Source organism: Scyliorhinus torazame, chromosome 16, assembly GCF_047496885.1.
Source record: "Scyliorhinus torazame isolate Kashiwa2021f chromosome 16, sScyTor2.1, whole genome shotgun sequence".
Classification (NCBI taxonomy): Eukaryota; Metazoa; Chordata; class Chondrichthyes; order Carcharhiniformes; family Scyliorhinidae; genus Scyliorhinus; species Scyliorhinus torazame.
The window spans coordinates 60,111,788-60,124,246 of NC_092722.1; the positions used below are offsets into that span (position 1 = coordinate 60,111,788).

The window sequence follows — 12,459 nt, forward strand, 5'->3', positions numbered from 1 at the left end:
TTTTTAAGAAAAAGGTTAAGTTTGGACTGCTGTATACGGCCCGTCTTTGGGTCACGTATGAGGAACAACATTTTTATTTTGAGTCGCCCAAGGAAGCGATGGACTTGGCTAGAAGGAAAGGACTGGTGGCGGACTAAGGTCTTTGAACTTTGCTGCAGCGCTCATGTAAAAAACGTTTCTTGTTTTTCGGACGTTATCTGTAATACCTTCTGTATTGATTTGGGGCCTGTTGCATAGCTGAGTGAGTTAAAGTTTACATTTGCACTGATGGGGGATGGAGGTGTGATTATTAGATGTTGGATCTTCTCTTTGATCTTTTCTTTGTTTTTCGCGTTTTATTTTCGGGCAATTGTGTGGGGATTGCTTTTGTTTTGCATATGTGTGTCCAGGCGGGGGAAGGGAACAATAGGTGGGAGAATGTCTGGTGCCATGGGCGGGGGTCACCAAGCTAGCTAGACGGGCTAGCTCACGGAAACGCAGTGGGGGGGTGAGCAGATGTTATGCTTGTTGAAGGGGTTGGTTTACATAGTGCTGTGCTAGAGGGGGGGGGGGAAATGTTCTGCTGACAGGGGAGGGACGTTTGCTGTGGGACAGAAAGGTGGTCAGGGGCGGAGGCTGCCTGAGGGCGGTCCGGCAGATACGTGGGGCGCAGGCTGGAGACTGTCCCAAGAAAGGTGATGGCTGATCGGCGAAGGGGGAGGATGGCGATGAGTCCCCCAACCAGGTTGATCACATGGAATGTAAGAGGGCTAAATGGGCCAGTTAAGAGGACACGCGTGTTCGCGCATCTGAGGGGTCTGTAGGCGGACGTGGTAATGTTACAGGAGAAGCACCTTAGAGTAACTGATTAAATTAGATTAAGGAAGGGATGGGTCGGACAGGTTTTTCACTCGGGGCTGGACTCGAAGACTAGAGGGGCCGAGATCCTGATTAACAAGCGAGTGGTGTTTGAGGCGGGAAGAATAGTTGCGGATGTGGGAGGATGGTACATTATGGTCAGTGGGAAGCTGAAAGGGTTGCCGGTGGTACTAGTGAACGTGTACGTGCCAAATTGGGATGATGTGGAGTTCATAAAGAGGATGTTGGGGAAGATCCCGGACCTGGATTTGCATAAGTTAGTCACAGGAGGGGACTTAACCACAGTTATCGACTCTGGATTAGACCGGTCGAGCTCAAGGACGGGCAGGGTGCCAGCAATGGCGAAGGAGCTAAAAGGGTTCATGGAGCAGATGGGGGTGGTGGATCCAGGGAGATTTTTAGCAGCCGAGAGTGAAGGAATTCTCCTTCTACTCACATGTGCATAAAGTGTACTCCCGGATTGACTTTTTTATTTTGAACAGGACTCAACTGACGGGGATAGTGGACACGGGATATTCGGCGATCACAATCTCAGATCATGCCCCACACTGGGTTGACCTACAGGTTAGCAAGGAGAGTAGCCAGCACCCGCACTGGAAGCTGGACGTGAGACTTTTAGCTGATGCAGAGGTGTGTGGGCGGCTGAGGGAATGTGTTCAGAGCTACCTGGAAGTCAACGACACGGGTGAAGTTTTGGCAGTGGTCTGGGCGACATTGATGGCGGAGGTTAGAGGGGAGCCAATCTCGGTACGGGCCCACAGGGAGAAGGCAGACAGAGCAGAGACGGACCGACTGATAAAGAAGATATTGCAGGTCGACAGGTATGCGGAGACCGCAGAGGCAGGGCTTCTAAGGGAGCGACGGAGGCTGCAGGCGGAGTTCGGCTTGTTAACTACAGGGAAGGCGAGGGGGGTGATTTATGAACATGGGGAGAAGACCAGCAGAATGCTTGCACAGCAGCTCAGAAAGAGGGAGGCAGCCAGGGGGATTGGGAAAGTAAGGGACGGGATGGGAACCTGGTTGGAGATTCAGGAGGGGTTAATAACGCGTTCAAGGAGTTTTACAGTAGGTTGTATGAGTTGGATCCCCCAGCTGGGCCGGAGGGGATGAGGCACTTTTTAGGGGGGCTGAAGTTCCCGAACGTCGACGGGGGGGTTGGTAGAAGTGCTGGGGACCCCGATCGGGTTGGAGGAAATAGCAGGGCGACTGAAGGCCATGCAGTCGGGTAAAGCCCCAGGGCCGGATGGGTACCCAGTGGAGTTCTATGAAAGGTTCTCTGGGATATTGGGATCACTGTTGATGAGGATATTCAATGAGGCAAGGGAACTTGGGGTGCTTCCCCGACTATGTCACAGGCCACTATCTCATTGATCCTGAAGCAGGACAAGGACCTGGAGATATGCCTTCGGGTCCTAGAGGCCGATATCCCTACTAAATGTGGACGCCAAACTGCTGGCCAAAATCTTGTCCTTTAGGATTGAAAACCAGAAGTGATTGGGGAGGACCAGACGGGATTTGTTAAGGGTAGGCAGTTGGCGGCAAACGTAAAAAGGTTGTTAAATGTGATTATGATGCCCCCAGAAGGTAGGGACGTGGAGGTAGTGGTCGCAGTGGACGCAGAGAAGGCTTTTGATCGGATGGAATGGGAATATCTGTGGGAGGTACTGGGGTGGTTTGGATTTGGGCGGGGCTTCATTGAATTGCTCAGACTGCTGTATCAGGCTCCTGTGGCAAGCGTACGGACGAAGCGACAACATCGGACTATTTCAGGCTACATCGGGGGACGAGACAGGAATGCCCCTTATCCTCATTGATGTTCGCGTTGGCCATAGAGCCGCTAGCAATTGCGCTGAGAGCCTCAAGGGGCTGATCTGGGGGGGAGTGGAACACAGAGTCTCGCTATACGCTGACGACCTGCTCCTATATGTTTTGGACCCACTAGAGGGGATGGAAGAAATTATGAGGATTCTGGGGGAATTTGGCCAGTTTTTGGGTCATAAACTAAATATGGGGAAAAGTGAGATGTTTGCGATCCAAGCAAGGGGGAAGGATAGGCGATTGGAGGAGCTGCCAGTTAGGGTGGTAGGGGGAAGCTTTCGATACCTAGGCATTCAGGTGGCCCGGGAATGGGAATTGCTACACAAGTTAAATTTGGCCCGATTAGAAGACCAAATGAAGGACGATTTCCGAAGGTGGGACGCGCTCCCGTTGTCATTAGCTGGGAGGGCGCTGACAGTAAAAATGACGGTCTTCCCGAGATTCCTGTTTGTGCTTCAGTGTCTCCCCATCTTTATTCCACGGTCCTTCTTTAAACGAGCCAATAAGATGATCACTGGCTTTATATGGGTGGGTAAGACCCCGCAAGTAAAAAAGGGGATGCTTGAGCGGAGCCGGGGGGGGAGGGCGGGCCGGCACTGCCAAACTTTAGTAATTATTATTGGGCGGCGAATATAGCCATGATCAGGGAGTGGGTGGTGGGGGAGGGTCGGTATGGGAGCGTGTGGAGGCGGCTTCATGCAAGGGCACCAGTTTGGGGGTGCTGGTAACGGCACCTCTGCCGTTCTCACCCGCACGGTAATCCACCAGCCCCATGGTGGTGGCGACCCTGAAGGTCTGGGGGCAATGGAGGAGGCATGTGGGGAGTGGAGGGAGCATTGGTGTGGTCTCTAATCTGTAAGAATCACCAGTTTGCCCCGGGAAGGCTGGGTGGAGGGTTCCGGAGATGGCAGAGAGCAGGGATTGAGAGGATGGGGGATATGTTTATGGAGGGGAGCTTTTCTAGCCTGAGGGAGTGGGAGGAGAAATTTGGATTGGTGAGAGGAAATAAGTTTAGGTACCTGCAGGTGCGGAATTTCCTATGCAACCTTCACGTTAACTTTAAGAGAATCTTGAACTAGGACTGCAAAGTCCCTTTGTGCTTCTGATTTCCTAAGCATTTTCCCATTTAGAAAATAGTCTATGCCCCCATTCTTCCTTCCAAATGCATAACCTCACACTTTTCCACATTGTATTCCATCTGCCACTTCTTTGCCCACTCTCCTAGTCTGTCCAAGTACTTCTGCAGCCCCCCTGCTTCCTCAATACCACCTGTCCCTCTTCATATCTTTGTATCATCTGCAAACTTAGCAACAGTGCCCTCAGTTACTTCCTCCAGATCATTACTGTTTCTTGTGAAAAGTTGTGGTCCCAACACTGACTCTGAGGCACACCACTAATCACCAGCTGCCATCCTGAAAAAGACCCTTTTATCCCCACCCCCTGCCTTCTGCCAGTCAACCAATCCTCTCTCCATGCCAGTACCTTACCCGTAACACGGTGGGCTCTTAATTTATTTACAGCTTCCTTTATGGCACCTTGTCAAAGACTTTCTGGAAATCTAAATAGATCACACCCACTGGTTCTCCTTTGTCTACCTCTTCAAAGAATTCTCAACCTTCCCGCTCCTACCACCAAGGGGGATTCAGGACAGGGTAGTTTCCAGAGTGTGGATGGGAGAAGGGAGGGTTTCTGACATTTACAAGGAAGTCATGGGGTCAGAGGAGACGTAGACCGAGGGGTTGAAACACAAGTGGGAAGAAGAGTTAGGAGGAGAGATAGAGGACGGTCTCTGGGTGGACGCGTTGAGTAGAGTCAACACGTCCACAACATGTGCCAGGCTCAGCCTGATACAATTTAAGGTCGTTCACCGGGCTCACATGACAGTGGCCCGGATGAGCAGGTTCTTTGGGGTGGAAGACAGGTGCGCAAGGTGTGCGGGAGGACCAGCGAACCATGTCCACATGTCCTGGGCATGCCCGAAGCTAAGGGGATTCTGACAGGGGTTGCGGATGTCATGTCCAGAGGTGGCGATTTCCGGGGTGTCGGAAGACCCGGGAATCCAGGAGGAGAAAAAGGCAGATGTTCTAGCCTTTGCTTCCCTGGTAGCCCGGAGACGGATACTATTAGCTTGGAGGGACCCGAAGACGGAGATCTGGCTATCTGACATGGCTAACTTCCTCTGTTTGGAGAAAATCAAGTTCGCCTTGAGAGGGTCCATGTTAGGGTTCGCCCGGAGGTGGCAACCGTTCATAGACTTCTTTGGGGAAAATTAACCGTCAGCAGAAGCGCGGGGGGGGGGTTAGTAAAGGTGGGACCTGTAAAGGAGGAAGACGGCTTTTGCACTATGTTTATATTTTCATGTACATTGTTTATTTTGTTGTTGTTGTAAAACCATAACTACCTCAATAAAATGTTTATTTAAAAAAAAAATGCTGAAATAACCGAGAACCGGCAAATTAAATTGCTTTCAAACAAGCACGGATAGATAAATGCAATTGTTTCAGAGCGGTATCTAGTCATTGAGGTCCAATTGCATAGGTGCCAGCAGAAATTCTCAGATCAACACCGATTAAATGATGTGTTGGGATTTTAGTTTTAATTCTCTCCTTTCCCGCTCCTCCCCTGCAATAGCCATTAATCTCATACACTGCTTTTCTTTTTCAGGAATCTGCCATGAAGGGCACTTCAATGTGCAGGGTAGTCTTCAATGTGTTCCCTGTTTCTGCTTTGGTGCTACCAGAAACTGTGAATCTACAAGCCACTATAGAAGCCAGATACATCTGCGTTTCACTGAGGAGGACAACTACATGGGTGAACAATTCTAAATAATATCTGCTCCATTGCAAGCAACATTTTGAAACCGTACCTTGAGTTGTGCTGTGAAGATTTTTGTAGAGATTTGATTTGATTTATTATTGTCACATGTATTAGTATACAGTGAAAAGTATTGTTTCTTGCATGCTGTACAAACGATGCATACCGTACAGAGGGAAGGAAGGAGAGACTGCAGAATATAATGTTACAGTTATAACAAGGTGTAGAGAATAGATCAACTTAATACGAGGTAGGTCCATTCAAAAGTCTGATGGCAGTAGAGAAGAAGCTGTTCTTGAGTCAGTTGGTACGTTGACTTCAAACTTGGTATCTTTTTTTCCTGATGGAAGAAGGTGGAAGAGAGTATGTCCAGGGTGCGTGGGGTCCTTAATTATGCTGGCTGCCTTTCTGAGGCATCGGGAATTATAGACAGCCAATGGATGGGAGGCTGGTTTGTGTGATGGACTGGACTACATTCACAACCTTTTGTAGTTTCCTGCGGTCTTGGGCAGAGCAGGCTCCATACCAAGCTGTGATACAACCAGAAAGAATGCTTTCTATGGTGCATCTGTGGAAGTTGGTGAGGGCCGTAGCTGACATGCCAAATTTCCTTCGTCTTCTGAGAAAGTAGAGTCGTTGGTGGGCTTTCTTAACTAGAGTGTCGGCATGGGGGGACCAGGGCAGGCTGTTGGTGATCTGTACACCTAAAAACTTGAGGTTCTCGACCCTTTCTGTCTGTCACCTTTCAGTCCCTGTTAGCTATTTTCCCTCATAAGGGCTAGCATGGATAAAGGATACATCTTAAGACATAGGAGCAGAATTAGGCCGCTCGGCCCATCGAGTCTGCTCCACCATTCAATCATGGCTGATATTTTTCTCATCCCCGTTCTCCTGCCTTCTTCCTATAGCCCCTTGTTAATCAGGAAACTATCTAACTCTGTCTTAAACACACCCAGTGATTTGGCCTCCACATCCTTCTGCGGCAAAGAGTTCCACAGATTCACCACCCTGTGGCTGAAAAAATTCCTCCGCATCTCTGTTTTAAAGGATCATCCCATTAGTCTGAGGTTGTGCCCTCTGGTTCTAGTTTTTCCCCCTCATGGAAACATCTTCTCCACGTCCACTCTATTCAGGCCTCGCAGTATCCGGTAAGATTCAATAAGATTCTCCCATCCTTCTAAACTCCAATGAGTACAGACCCCAGAGTCCTCAACCGCTCCTCATATGTCAAGCTGTTCATTCCAGGGATCATTCTTGTGAACATCCTCTGGACCCTTTCAAAGGACAGCACATCGTTCCTTAAATACGGGGCCCAAAACTGCTCACAATATTCCAAATGGGGTCTGATTAGAGCCTTATATAGCCTCAGAGTACTGCTCTTGTATTCTAGCCCTCTAGACATGAATGCTAACTTGGCCGATGCAGACTCGATGGCCTCCTTCTGCAGTGTAAATTCTATGATTGCATTTGCTTTCCTAACTGCCGGCTCAACCTTCACGTTAACTTTAAGAGAATCTTGAACTAGGACTGCGAAGTCCCATTGTGCTTCTGATTTCCTAAGCATTTTCCCATTTAGAAAATAGTCTGTGCCCCATTCTTCCTTCCATGTGCATAACCTCACACTTTTCCACATTGTATTCCATCTGCTTCTTCTTTGCCCACTCTCCTAGTCTGTCCAAGTCCTTCTGGAGCACCCCTGCTTCCTCAATACCACCTGTCCCTCTTCATGGGCGAGATTCTCCGACCCCCCGCCGGGCCGGAGAATCGCCGGGGGCTGGCGTGAATTCCGCCCCCGCCGGTTGCCGATGTCTCCGGCACCGGACATTCGACGGAGGCGGGAATCGCGCCGCGCCGGTTGGCGGGCCCCCCGCGCGATTCCCCGGCCCAGTTGGGCCGAAGTCCCGCCGCTAAAATGCCTGTCCCGCCAGCGTAAATTAAACCACCTACCTTACCGGCGGGACAAGGCGACGCGGGCGGGCTCCGGGGTCCTGGGGGGAGCTGGGGGCGATCTGGCCCCGGGGGGGTGCCCCACGGTGGCCTGGCCCGCGATCGGGTCCCACCGATCCACGGGCGGGCCTGTGCCGTGGGGGCACTCTTTCCCTTCCGCCTCCGCCACGGTCTCCACCATGGCGGAGGCGGAAGAGACGCCCTCCACTACGCATGCGCGGGAATGCTGTCAGCGGCCGCTGACGCTCCCGCGCATGCGCCGCCCGGAGATGTCATTTCCACGACAGCTGGTGGGGCACCAAAGGCCTTTTCCGCCAGCTGGCGGGCCGGAAATTCGTCCGGCGCCGGCCTAGCCCCTCAATGTTGGGGCTCGGCCCCCAAAGATGCGGAGCATTCCGCACCCTTGGGGCGGCGTGATGCCCGTCTGATTTGCGCCGTTTTGGGCGCCAGTTGGCAGACATCGCGCCGTTTCCGGAGAATTTCGCCCCATATCTTTGTATCATCTGCAAACTTAGCAACAGTGCCCTCAGTTACTTCCTCCAGATCATTAATGTTTCTTGTGAAAAGTTGTGGTCCCAACACTGACTCTGAGGTACACCACTAGTCACCGGCTGCCATCCTGAAAAAGACCCTTTTATCCCCACCCCCTGCCTTCTGCCAGTCAACCAATCCTCTCTCCATGCCAGTACCTTACCCGTAACACGGTGGGCTCTTAATTTATTTACAGCTTCCTTTATGGCACCTTGTCATAGACTTTCTGGAAATCTAAATAGATCACACCCACTGGTTCTCCTTTGTCTACCTCCTCAAAGAATTCAAACAGATTTGAAAATGAAATGAAATGAAAATCGCTTATTGTCACAAGTAGGCTTCAAATGAAGTTACTGTGAAAAGTCCCTAGTCGCCACATTCCGGCGCCTGTTCAGGGAGGCTGGTATGGGAATTGAACCGTGCTGCTCGCCTGCCTTGGTCTGCTTTAAAAGCCAGCTCTTTAGCCCTGTGCTAAACCAGACATGACCTCCTCTTGACGATGCTGTGCTGAATCAGTCGTATTTTATCAAGCACTTCCAGGGACTCCACAATTTCATCTTTATTAATGGACTCTAAAATCTTACCAATGACTGAAGGCAGTCTAACCGGCCTATAATTTCCCATCTTCTGCCTCCCTTTTTAAACAGGGGTGTGCATTACCCATTTGCCAGACCTCTGGGACCCTCCCTGCCTCCAGTGAAAATCACGACCAATGCCTCCACAATCTCTTCAGCTATCTCCTTTCAAACCCTGGGTGTAGTCCATCCCGTCCAGATGATTTATCCACCTTCAGACCTTTCAGCTTCCCCAGAACCTTCTCCATAGTGATGGCCACTACACTCCCCTCCACCCCTTTTTATATTACTAGCTAGCTTACACTCCTACTTAATTTTCTCCCCCCCCTTATTGCTTTTTTAGTTGTTGTCTGCTTGCTTTTAAAGGCTTCCCAATCCTCTGGCTTCCCACTAATGCTCACCACTTTGTATGCTTTCTCTTTAGCTTTTATGCTGTCCTTGACTTCCCTCATCAGCCACGGTTTCCTCGTCCAACCCTTAGCATGTTTCCTCCTCCTTGGGATTAATTTCTGTTGTGCGTCACGACTAACCCCCAAAACCCCTGCCATTGCTGTTCCACTTCAAGGCTCCCCTTCCAATCAACTCTGGCCAGCCCCTCCCTCATGTCTTTGTAGTTACCTTTATTTAATTGTAATGCTGTTACATCTGATTCTAGCTTCTCCCTCTCAAACTGCAGGGTAAATTCTATCATGTTCTGGTCAATGCTCCCAAAGGGTTACTTCACCTTAAGTTCCTTATTCAAGTCTGCCTCACTACACATCATCAAATCCAGAATTGCCTGTTCCCTCGTAGGCTCTGTCTCAAGCTGTTCCAAAAAAAATCTTAGACATTCCACAAATTTATTTTCTTGGGATCCACACCAACATGATTTTCCCAGTCCACCTGCATATTGAAGTCCCCCATGATTATTGTAATATTGACTTTCTTACATGCCTTCTCTATCTCCTGATTTATTTTCTGCCCTACATCCTGACGACTGCTACGGGGTCAACACATAACTTCCATCAGGTTCTTTTTACTTTTGCGATTCCTCAACTCTCCCCACACAGATTCTATTCCTTCTGATCGTATATCACATCTTGCTATTGATTTAATTTAGTTCCGTACTAATCACTAATTATTTTGAGACAATCTTATGGACTTGACTAGATGTCCAGCAACCACAATGCTTGATGCCTTGTAGATCCTGCAAAGTCCTCCTTACTAGCACAGGGGGATTGTGCCAATATTTGGTGACCTGTTCCACAGACTTGCTAAGCAACAGCCTGACATAGTCATACTCACAGAATTATACCTTACAGACAATATCCCAGGCACCATCATCACCATTCCTGGGTATGTCCTGCCTCACCGGCAGGACAGACCTAGCAGAGGTGGCGAGGTACAGTGGTATATAGTCGGGAGAGAGCTGCCCTGGGAGTCCTCAACATCGACTCTGAACCCCATGAAGTATCATGGCATCAGGTCAAACGTGAGCAAGGAAATCTACTGATTACCATGTACCGTCCCCTCTCAGCTGATGAATCAGTACTCCTTCATGTTAAACACCATTTGGAGAAAGTATTAAGGTTGGCAAGCACACAAAATGTACTCTGGGTGGAGGACTTCAAAGTCCATCACCATGAGCCGTTGGTAGCAGCACCACAAACCGAGCTGGCCGGGTACTAAAGGACATAGCTGCTGAATTGGGACTGCGGCAGGTGGTGAGCGAACCAACAGGAGGGAAAAATATACTTGACCTCATCCTCATCAACCTGCCTTTGTTAGTGACAGTATCAGGAGAAGTGACCACTGAACAGTCCTTGTGGAGATGAAGTCCTGTCTTCAAATCATGTTGTGTGGCACTATCATGTTTTTTTAAAAAATTGATTCATTCAAGCAGTGTGGGTTTTGCTGGTGAGGTCAGCATTCATTGCCTATCCATAATTGCCCTTTAAGGTGGTGGTGATCTGACTTCTTGAACTACTGCAGTCTATGTGGTGTAGGTACACCCACAGTGCTGTTAGGGAGGGAGCTCCAGGATTTTGACAGTGAGGGAACGGCAATATATTTCCAAGTCAGGATGGTGAGTGGCTTGAAGAGGAACCTGTAGGTGGTGGTGTTCCTATGTGTCAGCTGCCCTTGTCCTTCGAGATGATAGTGGTCGTGGGTTAGAAATGCGCTGTCTAAGGAGCATTGGTGACTTGCTGCAGTGCATCTTGTCGATGGTACACACGGCTTAAACTGTGTGTCAGTGGTGAAGGGAGTAAATCTTTGTGGAAGGGGTACCAGTCAAGCGGGCTGCTTTGTCCTGGATGGCGTCAACCTTCTTGAGTGTTGTTGAGGCTGCATTCATCCAGGCAAATGGAGAGTATTCCATCACACTCCTGACTTGTGTCTTGTAGATGGTGGACAGGCTTTGGGGAGTCAAGAGGTGAGTTACTCTCCACAGGATTCATAGCCTCTGGCCCAAACTTGTACCTACAGTAATGTTATGGCTAGTCCTGAGTTTCTGGTTACCCCTCAGGATGTTGATAGTGGTGGATTCACTGATGGTACTGGCATTGAATCTCAAGAGGCGATGGTTAGATTCTCTTATGCTGGCGATCATTATTGCCCGGCACCTATATGGCACCAACGTTGTTTGCCACTTGTCAGTTCAAGCCTGGATATTGTGCAGGTCCTGTTGCATTTGGGCATGGCGCGCTTCAGTATCTGAGGAGGTGCGAATATATATTGCAGTTCCTTCACTGTTACCAGGTCAAAAACCTGGAACTCCCTCCCTGCCATTGTGCCGTTTGTACCCATGTCCCTAGAGCACTAGCCTGGACATCTGGGCTACCAGTCCAGTGACACTATCACTGCACCACTCTCTCCACTCTCTGATATCTTCTACAGCTCACCAGCTGGTTCTTATGGCCAAAATACAAATGTCAGTTTATATGCAGAGATCTGTGGGAATGCTTGGAAACAACCAGAAAATTGTGCATGTAAGGGTGGTCAATGGAATGAATTGTATTCATGAAGAGTCATCTCCATTCTTTGAGATGATTGTTGAGGATAAAAACATGATTTGCCAAATGATGGTCCGCATTTGGCAAGTGAACAGGACGTCATTTGTTGAAAAATTCTATTTTATCGAAATCAATGAACGAAATATCACCGAAGTGACACATGGTTGGGTGACTACTTTGAAACTCCTGTACCGCCACCTGAAAGATGTGTTAGAGCTATAATCTAGAGTACGTGTGATGTTGCTCTGGGTACAGATGCAGGTGAACTTTAGGTGCCACCTCTTCTGATTTGTGTTTTGGCCACAAGAGCCAGCTGGTGAGCTGCAGAAGATACCAGGTAATAGTGGGGGAGACTGGTGTAATGGTACGTCACTGGACTGCTAATCCAGAGGCCCGGACTAATGTTACGGGGACAGGGGTTCAAATCCCACCATGGCTTCTGGTGTAATTGAAATTCAGTTGATAAAATTCATTTAATGTATAATTCTAGAGTTTAAAAAAACTAGCACTAGTAACAGTGACTTTGAATCTATCATCGATTGTCGTAAAACCCCACCTGGTTCACTAAAGTCCTTTAGGGAAGGACATCTGCCATCCTGGCCTGGTCTGGCCTGGGCAGGCTTATATGTGACTCCAGACCCAGGGCAATGTGGTTGACTGCCCTCTGAAATGGCCCAGCGAGCCACTCATTTCAATTAAGGGTAGACAGCAAATACCGTCCTTGCCAGTGACACCCACATCCCATGAAGGAATACATCAGCATTTTGTGCCTTGTACAGACCCTGGCAGACCCGCTTGAGCTGATAAAACGAAACGTCGCTTGCGATTTAGGTTGTGACTCGGAGGAGCAACCGATTCACCATTTGATGGCAATCAAAGAAACATGCCGATTAGCTTTTCCCAATTCCCTGACGCACCCTGAG

General features: G+C 49.3%; 1 protein-coding gene across 7 annotated transcripts in view; it reads left to right on the forward strand.

Annotated features, from left to right (window-relative positions):
* The window catches only part of hspg2 (heparan sulfate proteoglycan 2), a 644,821-nt gene that overhangs the window by 265,455 nt on the left and 366,907 nt on the right, over window positions 1-12,459 (forward strand). For all 7 annotated transcript variants that reach the window (XM_072478556.1, XM_072478557.1, XM_072478558.1 and 4 more), the window contains one exon: window positions 5,341-5,487. In XM_072478556.1, the coding sequence (XP_072334657.1) occupies window positions 5,341-5,487 (147 nt within the window). The remainder of the gene's footprint in view (window positions 1-5,340; window positions 5,488-12,459) is intronic.